General features: G+C 30.8%; 3 protein-coding genes across 3 annotated transcripts; 2 read left to right on the top strand and 1 right to left on the bottom strand.

Annotated features, from left to right (window-relative positions):
- The first annotated feature begins 2,066 nt into the window (after window positions 1–2,066).
- On the top strand, window positions 2,067–8,828 carry LOC145597952 (serine/threonine-protein kinase 52-like). The gene is made up of 6 exons (XM_081654232.1): window positions 2,067–2,786; window positions 3,683–3,804; window positions 6,976–7,172; window positions 7,259–7,433; window positions 8,142–8,276; window positions 8,371–8,828. The coding sequence occupies exons 1-6, from the start codon at window positions 2,516–2,518 to the stop codon at window positions 8,575–8,577; spliced, it is 1,107 nt and encodes a 368-aa protein (XP_081510358.1). The 5' UTR covers window positions 2,067–2,515; the 3' UTR covers window positions 8,578–8,828.
- Window positions 8,829–9,695: 867 nt separating this feature from the next.
- On the bottom strand, window positions 9,696–11,224 carry LOC145597165 (bidirectional sugar transporter SWEET6b-like). The gene is made up of 6 exons (XM_081653323.1): window positions 11,182–11,224; window positions 10,996–11,032; window positions 10,567–10,783; window positions 10,242–10,403; window positions 10,005–10,124; window positions 9,696–9,845 (listed from the first exon to the last, which is right to left on the bottom strand). Exons 1-6 carry the CDS (start codon window positions 11,222–11,224, stop codon window positions 9,696–9,698), a joined length of 729 nt encoding a protein of 242 aa, XP_081509449.1.
- A 5,680-nt stretch (window positions 11,225–16,904) lies between these two features.
- On the top strand, window positions 16,905–17,402 carry LOC145597164 (RING-H2 finger protein ATL65-like). The gene has a single exon (XM_081653321.1). It carries the CDS (start codon window positions 16,905–16,907, stop codon window positions 17,400–17,402), a length of 498 nt encoding a protein of 165 aa, XP_081509447.1.
- The last annotated feature ends 347 nt before the right edge of the window (window positions 17,403–17,749 follow it).

The following is a 17,749-nucleotide window of genomic DNA, read 5'->3' as shown; positions in this document are numbered from 1 at the left end:
AAGGTTGTCGTGTAATCCCATGTGTGAACTAGTTGATTCAAGTTTCAATCACGATTAGAGATTGTTGTGCCTACAAGTTTTCTGTAAGAATGTACAGTTTAATGAATAAAAACAAGCGAGCTTGTACATAGTTGTTGGAACCCAATGTGTATCAATTGTGAGTGTCCCACATTGGAGAAAGAGGATAGGTGGTTCCACTTTATAAGGTGGAGGAATAACTCCTATTATTGCTAATTGGTTTTAATATGAAAACTCCAAAGCCTTGTTTGTGGACCAAATTCTCCTCCTCCTTGTTATTATTGTTGAAAAGGTGGATAAATTACGACCCCTAATCCTCCATAATTCACAATTACATCTAGTTAAAAAGGCCACCGCATTTTCTCTCATCTTCATCTTTATTTGTAGCTAAATTCATTTAATAGATATGATTAATCAACAAGAGAAAAAACAATTTAAAAAAAAAATAAAAGGAAAATGTACAAACACCCTAACAATTATGAAAGGCTAATAATGTATTAAAATAATACAAATACCTTATTGAGGAATATTAATTAGGTAATGAATAATTCTAAACCAATACAATGGTGCCTTTTATGTTTTTCGTGTTCATTTCTTTGCTTGAGAACCAAAAATATCCACACTTTAAATTATTAGCTTTAATAGTACACATTGAAAAAAAGTATAAGCGTATGTTTTACCCACAAACTTTTAAATAAAACGGTTGTTCAGTAAATTACTGAACATCCGTTATAAAGTGACAATAAAATGCGCAAAAGTTACACTAAAACGCATAAAAGTTACCCTGACATATATAAGAGTTATTTATGCTTCATTGATAAATTTGACAAAAGTGACACTAAATTTGAAAAGAGTGACACTAAATTTGACAAAAGTGAACCCGATGTACAGTAAATTACTGAAAACCGGGTGCATACAAAAGTGATTGTTTAGTTTTTGAGATTTTGTATAAAAAACGAGTAAGTTGTATAATGAATTACTAATAAAACATATACATTGTCATCTGAATTTTTAACAAAGTAGTGGTGTTTATGTCTGTTCTTTTTATTTGAAATTATTTTAAAGTAACAAAAACAAAATAGTATGAACATTACATCGAGTTAGAGGGACTGAGGGAGTGTGTATAAAATTGTTGAATTCTATCCATAATCCTTACCCCCAAAAAAAAAAAAAAAAAAAAAAGAAAAAAAGAAAAAAAGACTACAAATTAGCTTCATTAACTCATTAGTCCTATATATTGTCTGAAATAATATTACGGGGTATGTGAACTCATCTAGAACTTTTATCATTTGGTCTTGTGTTATCATAACCTAGCTTCACCATCGTAGAGTAAGGATACATGTGTGTAAATTTTTTAAAAAAAAAAAAAAATTACTCCTTAAAATTGTAACTCTCAATAAATCTTTGCTTGTATAAGGCGTGCTTTCATTAATTTATTTGATCGGCAATCAATCTAAGGGTAATTTTAATAATTTTTATGATACCTTAAATATATTTAAGGGAAACTGTCTAAATTATACGGAGTACTAAAAAATTATTAACTCATGTAGTAGTACATAAAGGTAATTTTTTGTTTTCAAAAAAAAAAAAAGGGTAATTTTTAATGCTTTTAGGACTCTTATAATAAGTTAATGAAAGTTTGCCATCTTCAAGAATGTGTGAGTAAGGACCTGTTCACATTTACTGAATTGATTAATTGGAGCTAAACTAAATTGAATTGAACTGAATAGAGCTGAAATGAATATTTTATGAGAAAGGAATTTAGGAACTGAATTGAACTGATTGAAGCTGAATTGAAATTAAGCTGAAGTAAACAGGCCCTAATTCACCATTCTATATATTTTTAAGTCCATATTGTATAATTTCAAACAAATTACATTCAAATATAGATAAGTGATTAAATAACCATATACAGAGTGTTAAGTTCTTATAACTGGCATGATTAGATAACCGGATAAGTTAAAGTTATGATAAAAATCAAAGTGCCTAAGCGAGACAGATGTATACCAACGATGTAAATGAAAATCAGATGAATATAACGGTAAAAAGATAAATGAATAAAAAAAACATGGCAATAAATGAGGGGTGGAAAGGAGGCAGAGAGTAAAGCGGGTGTAAGTCTAAAAGACATGAAGTCAAATATGAGGCAGTTCCATGTGCTCACATGGTTGACGATACTCTGAAATTGGAGAGAGAGAGAAAAACCCCAGCTTTCCTTTGCTTATTCAACCCCAATCCAATCCAACCAAATCAATTCATTTCAATTCTCTCAATTTTTCCACAATTATTATACACCCCTTCTTTTTTCCCATCATTTTCCATTCAATTACCCTTTTTAATCTATCTTTCTAATTTTCAAACTCTAATTCCAAAAACCAGAGCTTTCCCAGAAATACCCAGAACCCAGAAAAAAGATTCAAACTTTGTCAATTTTTTGTAATTTCTTGAATACCCTTTTCCATTTTTCCATCTTTTTGAGCTTGAATTGTTGAAAAAGATGAAGGAAGGTGGAGATGGTGGGTTTGTGAGGGCAGATCAGATTGATCTGAAGAGCTTAGATGAACAGCTTGAAAGGCATCTTAGCAGAGCATTAACTATGGAAAAAAGCAAGAAAAAAGATGATTCGGGTGATAATAATCATCAAACTAGTAGTGATGCTAAACCTGAGTGGGAGATCGACGCTTCTAAACTCATCATCAAGGCTGTCATTGCACGTGGCACTTTTGGGACCGTCCATCGTGGGATTTACGACAGTTTAGATGTCGCCGGTGAGCGTTTTCCGACGCTTTTGTCTCTGTTTTTGGTCTTGCTCACCAACTGTTTGTTGTAATGCCTGAGTGAAAATTTTTACTGCTCTTTTTTTACCCTTTTGTTTCTTGTTACTGTCAATTTCATACTTAAATCAAGATGGGTTTTTGCAATTTATTAGCCCTTAGGGTTGCATATATCATAACCGTATTACTCCGTAGTACTGTGTTTGATTACGAAGTATGTAATTAGAGAAATTAATTATTTGATTTACCTTTAATTAGCTTTGATGTTATGTTCAAGTTAGAAGATACTGAATTTGGTTTGGTTTCCAGAATCCTGATGAGGTCCACTGAGATTTGGTCGGTCTGTTGTTACATTAGGCATTATGCATAATGCATTAGGTGGTCCTCTAAAATGACTTGGCTTTTTTCTTGTATACTCTTATATGTATAATGCTAATGTCATTGTCCATAGCTTCCTTTCTATTTCTAAATTTATTTGGTTGGAGTTTTTAACTACTTGTGGCATGTTTTTCTGCCTTTGATTGGTTGTAAATCGTATTGCGAAGATGGCGATGGACCGTTGTGAGGGTATTTTCTGAGAAATCTGTGAGTTAAAACCACGGGTTTAGCTTGAACTTTTGATGTCAATCTTTCACGTGATATCAGCTGTAACATGAAATTAATAAAGGACTTGGAAGTTAATGCAAACTGTTGGGTGATGCATTATAAGCCAACTTGGCCATGTTGTATCTTTTATTGATGTCAGATTGGTTAATTGTTTTAGTAAAAATTTCGTAATGTTTATCGAATTTAAGCACTTAAGCTCTTTATGCACGTACCCGTGGATAAATCGACTGTGTTTGTGTAGTTTTATCCTGAGATTATGGACTTAATACTTCTCTAATCTACAGTTAAGTTGCTTGACTGGGGTGAAGAAGGCCAGAGAACAGCAGCTGAGATAGCTTCACTCAGGGCAGCCTTTACGCAGGAAGTTGCAGTGTGGCATAAGCTTAACCATCCAAATGTGACTAAGGTCTTTAATCCTGAATTTTTTTTTCCTGCTTTCTCACTGTGGATGGAAAAACTTGAATTTCTTTATCTTGTTCTTTATGTACTTTTGGCATCTTCTGAACTAGAGCAAGAATTTAATAAAAAGCGAAAAAATCATTGGAGAGAGTGTACTGAATCAGGCTGCATGGACAAAATCTCACAATCTTGCATATTTGGAAAGCTTTATGCTTAGATGCTTTCAAGTTAAATGATTTCGTTTTCGATCATAAGATGTGATGAAATTGCTCAAGGCGGTGTTCATGATTGACTAGTCATGTATGTTTGAATTCTTAATTGTTCATAATCTCTGCTGTATTCCTTGTTGGATTATGCTCTTTTTTATGCATGAGCGGTTAAGGTTTTTTTTCATTTTTTTTTTCAAATTTTATAAAACATAGGTTGCTAGATCTATGTCTTACACTCTTAGTAATGTTAGTATGCTAATTGGACTATATGGGGGGTAAATCATTCTAGCAACATTTTAAACTGTAAGGAAACTCTAAGCTCAATGCATTATAACTATTAAATGCCCTTTATCAATCTGGGGAAACTTCTGTCTGGATTACCTCTGATTATGTCAAATCTACTGTCATCCTGTGTGTGGACTAGTACGGAGGATGTATCACTTCAATTTTGGAAGGCATTAAGGTTGTTGGAGGTATATCATTTTGAAAGTATAGATGATGACGAGATCTAGGCTCTTAAAGTAATGTTTGGTCAAGTCTCTTGGAATGTTTCTAAATCAACGTTTCTAGGTCTGACTGTGGTTGGGGGTGGTGGTTGGTCAGCAGGAAGGGGATGGAATTTAGAAGACAGGGAGACTGAAATTATTATTTTATTTTATTTAGCTTGAATTGATTTAGATTACTGTTTTTATTAAAGTAAAAAGGATAATAAAAAAAGAGTGGAAAATTAAGGAGTGGGCCGAACATTACCTAACAATTTTATTTCTGAAATGCACTTCTAGGATACAGTGCCAAACACCTCAAGTTTTAATATAGGATTTTAAAGCTTTTTTTCCCCCTCTAAAAGCTTATCCAAATGAATTGTAATTATGATTTTTATCAGTTTCCTATGTGTAATTGCCAGTGTATGTGCCTAACTTGTTATATATGTGAACCTTATGCAAGAAGCCTTATCTATTTGTTTGTATCAATACCGAAAATGATTTTTATGATGAAAGCATTGCAGATCACCTATCTAATCCTTAGCCATCATAAAGGCCACATTTGACATTTGAGGTCAAAGCTGTCAAACTTTTTAAAGTAGGCTTTTTTTTTAAAAAAAATCATTACTCCGTACATTTCATATCGAATTTCCCGGTTTTCTTATTGGGGTGGGGTGTTTCAAAAACATGTTCTTGTTTGAATCTTTGCCACTTTTAACAAGTAGGTCCTCAAATTACCCAGCATAGAATAACATGTTCTTGTTTGAATCTTTGCCACTTTTGATAAATAGGTCCTCAATTTACCAGCATAGAATAACATGTTCTTGTTTGAATCTTTGCCACTTTTGACAAATAGGTCCTCAATTTACCAGCATAGAATAACATGTTCTTGTTTGAATCTTTGCCATTTTTGACAAATAGGTCCTCAATTTACCAGCGTAGAATAATTGTAATTCCTCAATGTATCCTAACTTAATACTTAAGAGTTTATGACCACTACCATCATTTATTAGGAGAGTGGCACATGAGGGTTACTCGTTCTAGAATTCTAAGGGAGAGTATTACTAGAAATGAGTTTAGCTCGTAGCCTCGTAGGGGTTGCATCGGTTCCTCCTCACATTCCAAACACCTATATGTAACAGAGGGCATAGTCAAAGTTGGATAACGGGTAATTTTAGAAAAGCTCCTTGAATACTAATCTTTTATTGGTACTTCATTATAGCTCAGTACATATATTGATGAATTACATAATTCGTAATTCGGGATAAAAGGATTATAACATGGGTACTTGGCTCCTTGAAATTTGTTTCAGCTCAAGATGGCTCATCTTGCTGGAAGTGTAGATGTGTAGTTCTTGTTAAACCATTCCATGTTTTTTTCTTCACCATAAGAATAAAGTATTGGTACAATCAATCAATCATACTTCGTATCTAATTCCCACACATTATGTTTCCATGGTGTGGTAGTTAATTCTCTTGGATAACTTTACATGATTACTAAACATTTGCATCTAATTCTAGAAATCAGTAGTGTTTTTTTTTTTTTTTTAAAAAAAAAAAAAATTGAAAAAGTTGGGGCTGCCTTCATAAGGGAAAGTTGAGGGCGTTTTTTGTTGAGATGGACAATGATTACCTGGCATTCCATTGATTTAGTAACTGTGACCATTTGTTTCATGCTCTGCGTTATTGCTTGACTTTTTATTTCTATCGAATTGTTCATTTTGAGAGTACGGGCAAGGTCAGAACCATCAAATTCTTTAACAGAATGAGGTAAGTGAACCAAGGAATTTTTCTGTTCTGTTGTCTTAACATCATTTCCTGATCTTGACAATTAGCTACTCTACAACTACAATATACCATATCATACCAAAACCCCCAACGCCAGAAGAGATGTCTCATTTGTGTGTGTTGAAGAGGGTGGGGGGAGGGGTTTTTTGTTGAGATGGGCGCAATGGTTACCTATAATTGCAAAATTAAACTCAATGAACCTCATCAGTCATTAGTCATCCTTGCACTAATAAATAATTTTGCAACTTAGAACCTTTGTTTTATTTTTTTCTCTAAATTTAGGAAAAGGTCATCGCTATTAGACTAGCTATTAAGCTCTTAAAATCTTTTGAATTCATAGTTTACCTTTGACTCCAGCTCAAGGGTTTAAGTGGACTTGTAAAGTTCCTAATTTCAATCTACTCCATCAGTCTGGACTAGAGAAAAACTCTTGGAGTCCAAAGTTTAACCTTAAGCCCAAAGTTATGAGAAAAGCTATACAGTGTAAATGTGTAAAAGTGTATATTATATGCAATATTTTATTAATTTGTATTATGTGTAGGAAAAATGATCTTTATCATCTAAGTGACATGGTTACAACTCTTAAGAGCAGACTGCCAGTTTTTTTTGCAACTTTTTACTTTTAATCCAATACATGATGAATTATTATGTTATTATTATCAGAGCTCTTAATCATATACTTCTCTGATGCATACTGCAGTTTATTGGGGCAAAGATGGGCGCATCAGGACTGCAAATACAAACAGAAAGTGGTCTAATCAGCATGCCAACTAATATCTGCTGTGTTGTTGTGGAATATCTTCCTGGGGGTGCCCTGAAGAATTATCTCATAAAGAACCGAAGGAAGAAGCTAGCTTTTAAGGTTGTCCACCAGTTGGCGCTTGATCTTGCTAGGGGGTAATTATATGTAACCACCACATAAATTCTATAATGACAAATATTTTGGCAAACTCATCCAACGTAATCCATTGTGTTTTCAACAGGTTGAGCTATCTCCACTCTGAAAAGATTGTTCATAGAGATGTAAAGACAGAGAACATGCTACTAGATAAATCAAGGACTTTGAAAATAGCAGATTTTGGTGTTGCTCGGGTTGAGGCTTCAAATCCTAGTGATATGACTGGAGAAACAGGAACACTTGGTTATATGGCCCCAGAGGTGAGTCTCTCACCCTTACCAATATCAATTTTGAGCAGGTTTGGGTTATGGGTTGGGACTATGGGAGTATGGGATGCAACTGAACAGTTCGCTCCAGTGCCTTTCCCTGGTTTTTGTTTTCTACTATTTCTGTTTGCCCAAATGGTGACTTAGCTCGATGATCACCTAAAATAACTCATTCAATTACTAGAAACAGTTGCCTGGAGTTGTAGGACTGTCTTCAGAAGGGAAAATCTGAAATATTTATGTGTAGATTGTTTGGTGTTTTTGTTGTACTAGCCCCCAACTAGAAAGAAAGCAAAAAAAAAAAAAAAAAAAAAAAAAAAAAACCAGCTCTGATCCCCATGAACTGTTGGAAACTGTTGAGTAGTGTAATAAAATTTTACCAAGCTACCATTCCTAGAGATTGGGTTTTACTTTTTGCATCCTTTTTGATGTCATGTAATTTTGGAGTATTGTTGATTAATGGTTTACAAGATGAGCGATATCAGGGAAGAATTCCTTTTTGATTCACCCAAATACGTTTCTTCATTCCGTAACCTCTGATGGACAGAACAAAAAGAGTAGAGCAGTGAACATTTAGATTGGGCGCTGTTAATGAAAACTGAGAACTAAGGAGCCAAAAAGTCCTAATGAAAGATCTTCAAAGACTAAGGCTTGAAATTTTGTGATATGTCACTAACAGCTTGTGAAATTGATTTATTTCAGGTTCTTAATGGGGATCCATATAACAGAAAATGTGATGTGTATAGCTTTGGCATCTGTTTGTGGGAAATATATTGCTGCGACATGCCTTATCCCGACCTCAGTTTTTCAGAGGTGACTTCTGCAGTGGTTCGCCAGGTATGCACTATGATATTTGTCATGAAAGTTTCATCATGTTACTCCCTTCTGCCCTTTTACTTGGTACTGAATTAGTTCGTCTTGGGATCCACAGAATCTAAGGCCAGAAATTCCAAGATGTTGCCCAAGTGCATTGGCTAATGTAATGAAGAAATGTTGGGATGCTAATCCCGATAGGCGCCCGGAAATGGACGAAGTAGTTTCCTTGTTGGAGGCAATTGACACATCGAAAGGTGGGGGAATGATCCCTGTTGATCAGCAGCAAAGTTGTTTCTGCTTCCAAAGACGTCGAGGACCTTAGACGATGGTGGATTTTAGAACTTTTCGAAGCAACCAGACTATAATGTCTGGATTATTGATTATTGCTTTGGCTTTTGCGGGAGATACCATCCAACTTGTAATTATGGTGAAAAAGTAAAGGTAATTGTGAGCATTTACAAATGGGAAAAACATTCTACTTATTGGTGGTTCCAATTTAAAAGTCTGCATTAGTTGTAGCCAGACTTGTAAATCAATTTCTCCAATTTCCAATTGTCACTCATTTTTCTCTTTTTTTACGGTTGCATATAATTACAATCTGTAAGGAGTTTGTAACTGGAATTCCAATCAAACACTCTCAAATCACAACTAATAAAAATTAGAAAAAAAAAAAAAAAAAAAGTTGTAAAACACAATTTATCTAAATCAACAAGAAAATTTTAAGTTTTTTTTATGCCCCTCTGCCTTAGGAACAATTATACAAGGTTTTAAAATCGAAATTCCCTACTTTGTAAAATTAAAAAAAAAGTCTTAAATTAAATCTTAAAACAATAAAACAAGTTTATATATAAAAAAAATATACTACATATAAATTGCGTCAAAAAAAAAGTACTACCTATAAATAATTTCAAAGATGAATGGTAAATTAGCTTGAGTAGTCTTACTTTTTCACTCCTTATCCAGCTTTTTTTTTTATTTTATTTTTTTTTGTTTAATTAAATTCTTTGTATGAACTTATGAATTGTCCTTTTGAACTTTTTTTTTTTGAAATTTTTGGAATTAAGTTTAAGGCAAACCAAAAAAGGCCCAAGGCCCAAAGTTGTGATGAATCAATGAAAAAATAAAAACCAATCGAACAAGTTCAATTAAAAATACAATGCATTGTCCTTTTGAACTTTTCTAAACAAATTAATTTTATGTGGTAGTAGTGTGTTACCGAAAATAACAATAAATAATTTTTCTTGTTGTAAACATCTTATATGCATAAATAACAATTGCTTGAACATAAAAAAAAACATAATTGAATGCCAAAATAAATTGTATTGAAAACTTGCATAAATTTAAAAATTTACTAAAACATCTTCTGCAAAACTCTTCTCTAATAAACTACAATTGTATTTCTAAAGCATTAAAATTACGAAAAAAATGATGACATTAAATTTAAACTTCTTCCACATGCTTGCTTGGTGGGAGTTCAACTTGCAAAGGCTTCACACCATCCAATTTGCTGGGTTTTGGTGTGGTCTTGTAATAAGTTCCATACAATATTAACTGGATTATTCCAGAAATTGCTCCCAAACCATTTGGAACCTGCCAACATAATCACAAAAGTAATTAATCATGGAGTATAGTAATTACCGTGTAAACAAAAAAATTTAACTTGTTAGATGAACATAACTGGAACTTTACCGCCTAAATACGGGGTGTTACAAAATTTTAATAAAAGGCGAATAAAGGCAAGTAATGTACCACCATCCAAAGGTCAATATGTATGAATGCATAAGCCGTCCAGCAAACACCATTCAAGAAGCCCGCAAGAGTTAGAAAAAAGGGCATGTATTCCACACTTTTAGTTCTCACCACTTTTCTCTGCAATTAAAAAATCATATATTAGTCTCATTTCATAAACGTTACATAATCCTTGAAATACTTTAGATATTTGAAAACATAAATAATCTTTATTATAGGATGGAATAGAAAACGTACCATGATTGTCAATGGTGAAAAATACATGGAAACATTGAAGACGACACAAAAGGCTCCAACAAAGATAGTCCTTTTATCGGTGTTGTGGAATAACACTAATGTTAAAAGCAGTATTACCCCAAAGAAGATGACCTCTCCAACCAAAACCGAAATGATAAATTTCTGCAATATACAAATATGTTACAATACATTAATATTCAAAAGAATGCAACCCTAATGAAATAAACTAAATAACTACTTTCTATGTACGAATTTTATTATCACATTACTAGTTCAAATCTATTATGTTAATTAATCAAACGAAAAAAGATATACGAAGTATTACCCTTTTAGAATTTGAGGCATAAGTTAAAAAGATGGCAAGGTAGATTAGCTCAATGCCCAAGCCAATGCCGTTGATAGTAGTCACAAGGATGTTATTTGGATGGACCACGGGAAGACCATAAAGACACCAAAATAAACAGTTTATGACCGTGCATAGGTATGGATCTGGCTTGAATTCTTCCACAGATTTGTTCTTAATAATTCGCAAAAACGTAGGCCTGTAATTAGTTATTCAACCACATAAATATCATACGAGTATAATAATTAGTTATTAAAATTAAATAAGATCTAAATTATACTGCGATCGAGTTTTTAAAGTGTCAAGTGTAAATGTTATGCGTTAAAAAAAGTATTTTTTTGAGCTTCCTAATTTATTTTTTGAAGAAGAATATTAATGTTTAGACAATTCAAAATAGACAAAATAACTTACACAGGAGAAAGAAACAATCCAAAAGAGATGACGTTTCCTGCAACACAAAGTAGATAGTGTTGTTTTGTTAGATTTAAGCAAAAACACAATAATTTGGTAAAAAAAAAATCAAGTAATATTAGTATAATTGTTGGATGAATTTGAAGGCAAAAAGGGTAAAAAAAAAGGGAAAATATAGATATATACCTATAACTCCAAGGGTGTTTCTGATTGTATTAGGGCTCACCATGTTGTAGTAATATCAGCACTTGGTCTGGATCAAAATCACGATTAGAGAGGATATATAATACATAAAAAAAGGTTGAATTTTATATATATATATATATATATATATATATATATATATATATATATATATATATATATATATATATATATATATATATATATATATATATACCACTTTTGTGAATTAGAAATTATCAATTGTATTGAGACTTTTCACGTATCAAGCAATAAATGATAGAATTGATTATCATAAAACTGATAGAATTAGTGAATAATGACTGTGCTATGTATCTAATACAGTAAAGAACTTATAAGGTTATGTTCGAGAGTGATTAGTGGGGTAAGCAATTAAGTGAAAATTATAGCATGAATTAGTAGATAAATTATTGCTTAAATATTTTAGTGTTAATATTTATTCTTGGGATCCGTTAAGTACGAGGTAGCATAGCCACTTGTTATTCTCTTAAAATCCAAGTATAGTGGCTTTTTCATCGGATTGTACAAGGTAGTACTAGATAAGTATCACTCAAACTTAATTATAAATTAGTAAAATTACAATTGTTTAAAAGACAGAAAAATAATCTTTCTATTTTCTGATTATGAATAAGTCAAATACGTCCAATTTCAAGATTCAATTAGGTCAAGTCAATAAGAATAATAAAATAATAGCAAACCAATTCTTTATAATGGATATATGTTTCGTTAAAACTTAAAAAAGAAAATACTAATTGCCCGTGATTCCTCTTTGTATCATCAATTCATAACTATATTGCATATAAAAAAACATCTAATTCATAACACTATTTTTGTAACAGATAAACAAAAATATTATGATGATTATTCTTTTTGAAAAAAATCAAATTGAAACAAGATTACTATGATTAATTACTAGAACATGTTTTTACTTGTATACAAGCCACAAACTACACCAAAATTTTCTTACGAGTACTTTGATAGCATGAAAAAACTAATAGTCTTTTTAAGGTCAAACTCAAATAATAGATTTTTTTTGAAGAATTGAGAGAAAAAACTACTATTCGTAATTACAATATTGAAACAAAAAACATAATTCTTACGAAAGATTAAGAGGAAATACTACACTACGTAATAACTAATGACATTATTGAAAGTTCTAAGTGATGAAGAACAAAAAGAGAAGTTGCAATTACATAATTGAATGAGAGAAAAGAGAGCTTACCAGACTCTACGAATTGTATTTTGAGAATTTCTTAATATCAAAGTTTGAGAATTTGTGTGTTTAGATTATGGACTTATGTTTGATGAGTATATAAGTATTTATAGGGCTTTGGATGACACAATTTTGGTGAAGTTAAATTGTTTTACAAGTCATACTAAGTTAAATTGGCTTAGGAAAACACGTTTTTTACTGCCAATCAAATTACCTTAATTATCTGGAATTGAAACAGATATATTTTAAAATTGTAATAATTGGTTAAATGCGAATGCAAATATTTATTTTTAATTCTATAATAGGATAAATATTATTCTTTCCAGTGTAGGATTATGGTATCCAATCAAATACAACTTGTTAGCGGATTAGTTTGTTAGTTGGCCTGGCGATATTATTTGGCTTTAATTTTACATATATGGAAATTTTTGTTTTTCTGTAAAAAAATATCATATTAACTTGGTGTCATAAGGACTCTATTGAAAGAATTAAACAAATAATCCTAACCAATCTTGTTTGAACCCTTTATTTATTTATTTATTTATTTGTATTTATTTTCTAACATAAAATCCTAATTGTGTATGAGAAGTTTATGATAATATATTCGTATCATTGTATTCGTAAAATTTATTTTTTATTTGAATTTTTATTTTTTTAATTTATCTGAAAGAAAACTTGTATACATAAATTCATATGATGCTATATTCGTAATTCCTTTTTTTTTTTTTGAACAAGATGCTATATTCTAATATTCGTAATTCTAGTAATTTGTGTCTATAATTTTTTTTTTTTTTGAAATAAGTAATTTGTGTCTATAATTCCTTTCAAACGAATAATAAGAACCAAATTATTATTATACTTACTAATTATATTCTATTAAAACCCTATTTATTTTCAAAGCTATTTGAGTTGTTGGTCCTAATTAATTTTATTAACATCAACAACATACTGCATATATACAATATCTATTTACATGATGTACCCAAAAAAAATAAATCTATATTGCATGTTCAGAAAGTTAATTTTATAAGATTCGATAATGTAAAAGGTACTCGTAATAAAATAAGATTAATTCACATGAAATATAAATTAATTAGATTTAAAATAATTATTTGAATGGAAAACTTAAATAACTTGAACATACAAGCTAAGAATAGCACTAGATCAGAAGAATGGTATAACATCAAGTCATCAAGAATGGTATCCATCTCTATGATTTCACATACACTATCTGTTTATACTTATTCCCTTTGATTATGAACTGCCAAAATTAGTTGAGTTTTATAGTTTTTTGTCGTTGTCAAGGCACGTAACGCCTCAATCAATTTAATTTTAGTAACATTTGTATAAGAGGGCCCATATTTATTGTAATTATAATTTGTAACAGTTCATTATTTATTTTTTCTTTATCTTATTTTCCCTATACAATCTTCAATCAAAAATTAATAAATTAATTACTTAATTATTTACCAATTACGAAGGGCAAGTACAAAATAAAATCTTTCAAAAAAAAAAAAGTACTGTATAAATTAAAAATGTCAATCCGTGGCCCTTCAATAAAACTCTACAAATAGAAGGTCGAGATTTTCATAATTAAAGAAGATATATCTTATCCTTAACTTGTTGACCAAGGGAGGTTAATGATTTATTGCTTCTTAATCCTAATTACGATGTATTAGCTAATTAAGAATTTCATGAGCTGTCGTTATTAATTTTGTAAATAGTCTATGTTAATTGATTTTGTATTAGTACTTGATAGCTTTCCATATTAAATACTCCGTACAAATATGTAAATCAGTACTCCGTACATAATCACATACAAAGTACGAGTATATCTGTTCCTTATCCTATTCTATCCTATGGAGTAATTTTTTATATTTAATTAATAATTAATTTTAGATTTTTCTTTGAGGAAACTTTACATATGCTATTGTGTAATGACGACCTATGGAGCGCTTGGTGAGTAATCCGTCCATAATTCTTATTACGAGTAGCTAATTTCGCATTCTTTAATTGAATTGCAAAATCCAAAATTTTCCATGTACTATATACATACCACTAATTAAACAATTTATAACAAAATCAGAAAGAAATTTTTATAAAATACTTTAATTAATGTACGGAATAAGAAGATAGGAATACAATCAATACACATATAGGATTATCTATTATAAGTATTACAAAGTTTAGTATCTTTCATATTCCTAGAGTTATCATCCATCTATCTATATCTATACTAATATTAAAAGGCGTTACTAAAAACGTTTATACGCCGATGAGAAGATTCGAACACTTGACCTCTTAGAAGGGATGGAGGTTATTGTTTAACTACTAGGCTAATAGTCAATTGCTTTAAACTTACATAATAAATATAATATTATATTAAAAAGTATTGAAAACACATACTACATTCAAAATTTCAAACTATTGGGATGCTCTTAAAATAAGTTGTTCACAACTATAAAAGTAGTAACCCAGGGCAACCCCCGGGCTACTCACTAGTTTTGGGATTATATCTTGCTCTTTTTAGGTTTTGGGAGTATTATTGGATTAATGATTTTAAAAGCCTTAAATATCTTCAAAAAATATACGTAGTAGTTTAATTTATTCTTGTTTTTTCCCATGGATTCCTTCTAGCTGGATATTATGAGTCGTGAGCTTTTTTTTATGTTGATTTAATTTAATGACCCCCTTGAGACGGTATTTATGAATATGCTAATGCACATCAATTTGGATATTGCATTTTATATAATATTTGAGAAAATTAAAACAATATGCAAATCAATCATCCTTGCTTTAATTTGTTCTCTATTACTAGTGCTATATATATATATGGTCTATGCCTCTATGGTACTGAACTGTGGATAAATCTAAAGTTTCTTGTTTTAGAAAATATGTTCATATATATAGCTATATTAGTGTCTTATTTGATGATTTGTGTTTGAATGAAATTATTGATCCAAGGTAGCAAAAGATAAATCAAGTTTTCATATTATTATCTTGCAAGTTGGTAAGTTGACATTTTTGCCTAGGACAAATTGTGTAAAAGTTTTTTTGAGGAATGATATGATTATTTAATAGCTCCCTTTCATCTCATTTATTAGAGAAAATGATAATGATGTTGATCAAGCAACTCAATATATGCTTTATACGCGTCGTTACATTATTATTTTAAGCAAAAAGAAGGTGACAATATCCTTTACCAATAGCTGGCCATCAACTGCCTTTTTCCTTTGTGTGTAGGGTTTCTTGTTAGATCAATCAAGTTTGATTATCTTAGAGCCCTTTTTCCTTCTTTGGAAATTAAATTAAAATGAAATTGAAATAAAAAATTTCTATTAAAAGTTACTTTTTGACATTGTAACTAATTATATATAATTTTTAAATTAACATATTATGACATTAAATTAATTTTATAATTTATTACTTTGTGACAAATTAATGAAGTATATATTTTTTTCAAATTGGCATATTTATGAAATTTTAATTAATCAACTTATAATTGTTTCAAAAAAAAAAAAAAATATAATTTTAGCAACATAAGACAATTTCATGATTATTTTAACACTATTTCTAATTCTAGAGTTATATTTCAAGTCAACTATTTTAGAATGATAGAAAACATGTCATCAATTCAATTATAAACAAAGAATAATACATCGTAATATACAATTATTGTTTTGTCATTCAAAAAATATATATGCAAGTATTTCATTTCTAATTCAAATTTAAAACATCTTTCTTAATCTCGATATCAAAAGCTGACATTATATTGTGGGACGAGTAAACATTACTGGTTTACATAAGATTTTTACTAGAAGTAAATTTGTACTTGGACACTACTTGGACCGTAGTACTTATAAAATTAATATTTTATTCAAACCATCATTAAAATCAAGTCTAATTGGTGATTCTAAATAAGTGCATTAAAGAATATATATAAGCACCAAATAAAGAATTTAGATGCATTCAAAAAAACAAAAAAACAAAAAAACAAAAAAAAAAATAAAAAAAAAAATAAAGAATTTAGTTCCACGTCAAGTGGACCACTTTTTAGATTTCTCCTCTTCCTACAAATATATTATGTCATTAGCCTACAAAAATCACATCTAAAACATTCTCATTTTTCATCCCTCTTTCATAAATTCTCTTGATTTATATTCGCCACCTCTCAAAAAAAGAAAAAAAAAAACACATCAAAAAAACCCTTCCTATATGCTTCCATTTTTATTCATTCTTTCTTCCTAAAAACCAAAACAAAAACCAATTAAATCATAATTATGATGCATAAATATGATTATTTCATCAAATCTTGGAGAATTAGGAGGGAAATCAATCAAATTAAGCAAATTTTCGGCGAAATTTGACCGAGGAGAGATCATCATCAATCATCATACACCATTATGAATGATCATATTTGAAGCCCCCCTCAAAATACTCAAATTTTTTTATTGGTAAAATCCTGTTTTGACAAGACAGAATATATATGGTAATGGAGATTATCATATCTGTATTCTTGCTATTTTGCGGAATTGCAATTTTGGTGATAATTCATATTTGTATTGTTGGGAGGGCATTTAATAGAGGTTTTGGAGCAGATGGTGTTCCTTACATTAAGGGTGCAGGCATGACTCTGCAAGACCTGAAGAAACTGCCGTGTTTCGAGTACAGCAAACAGACAGTTTCAGAGAAAGAAACTTCTGCTGCTGCTGCTGCTGCTGCTGCTAATGCTGATAATAGTACTGATGCTGTGATTGTTGATTGTGCGGTTTGTTTAGACAGTTTCGAGGTTGGTGATTACTGCAGAAGTCTGCCTAATTGTCACCACTACTTTCATGTTCAGTGTGTTGATGTTTGGCTTACTAAATCACCATTCTGTCCGGTTTGTCGAACCTGCACTGTCATCAAGCTGTCGCCTAAAGTTGTGTCAAGTGTAGGCGATGCAGGAAGCAATGCTACATCAGCCCATGTCGCGGTTGATCTGTGTTAGGTACAAGTGTGAGTATGTTTGTCGCACATTGAACGTTGCAGACCAAAGCCTTTCATTTAGGCTTTGTCTGTTGGGTTATCTCTCTATTCATAAACAATTGATGTAATATTAGTTTTCATGTTATGGTATTGTATGACTAGTTTATAATTCACAGGCTTGTAAATTTTTTAGTTGGGATGAGGGTATTGTTAGCCTGATGATATATTGTACATATAGGTTTTCTATGTACGGCATTATATGCTGATATGAGTTAAGCATTTGATTTTCGGGATTTTTAGTGATGAGTATTTCAGCCAAAAATTCCTAGTATATATCCCACTAAGGGGTGAGTTTAAGGAGGTTTAGAT

Source organism: Chenopodium album, chromosome 20, assembly GCF_948465745.1.
Source record: "Chenopodium album chromosome 20, dcCheAlbu1.1, whole genome shotgun sequence".
NCBI classification, from domain to species: domain Eukaryota; kingdom Viridiplantae; phylum Streptophyta; class Magnoliopsida; order Caryophyllales; family Amaranthaceae; genus Chenopodium; species Chenopodium album.
This window is presented reverse-complemented; position numbering and strand designations above follow the sequence as displayed.

Coding starts and splice junctions, on each gene's coding strand:
- LOC145597165 (XM_081653323.1), bottom strand. CDS start 11,224: ATGGTGAGCCCTAATACAATCAGAAACACCCTTGGAGTTATAG. Junction 10,784..10,995: donor GGATTGTTTCTTTCTCCTGT/GTAAGTTATTTT, acceptor AACTAATTACAG/GCCTACGTTTTTGCGAATTA. Junction 10,125..10,241: donor TTTCACCATTGACAATCATG/GTACGTTTTCTA, acceptor TTTTAATTGCAG/AGAAAAGTGGTGAGAACTAA.
- LOC145597164 (XM_081653321.1), top strand. CDS start 16,905: ATGGAGATTATCATATCTGTATTCTTGCTATTTTGCGGAATTGCAATT.
- LOC145597952 (XM_081654232.1), top strand. CDS start 2,516: ATGAAGGAAGGTGGAGATGGTGGGTTTGTGAGGGCAGATCAGATTGAT. Junction 7,434..8,141: donor TTGGTTATATGGCCCCAGAG/GTGAGTCTCTCA, acceptor GATTTATTTCAG/GTTCTTAATGGGGATCCATA. Junction 8,277..8,370: donor CTTCTGCAGTGGTTCGCCAG/GTATGCACTATG, acceptor TGGGATCCACAG/AATCTAAGGCCAGAAATTCC.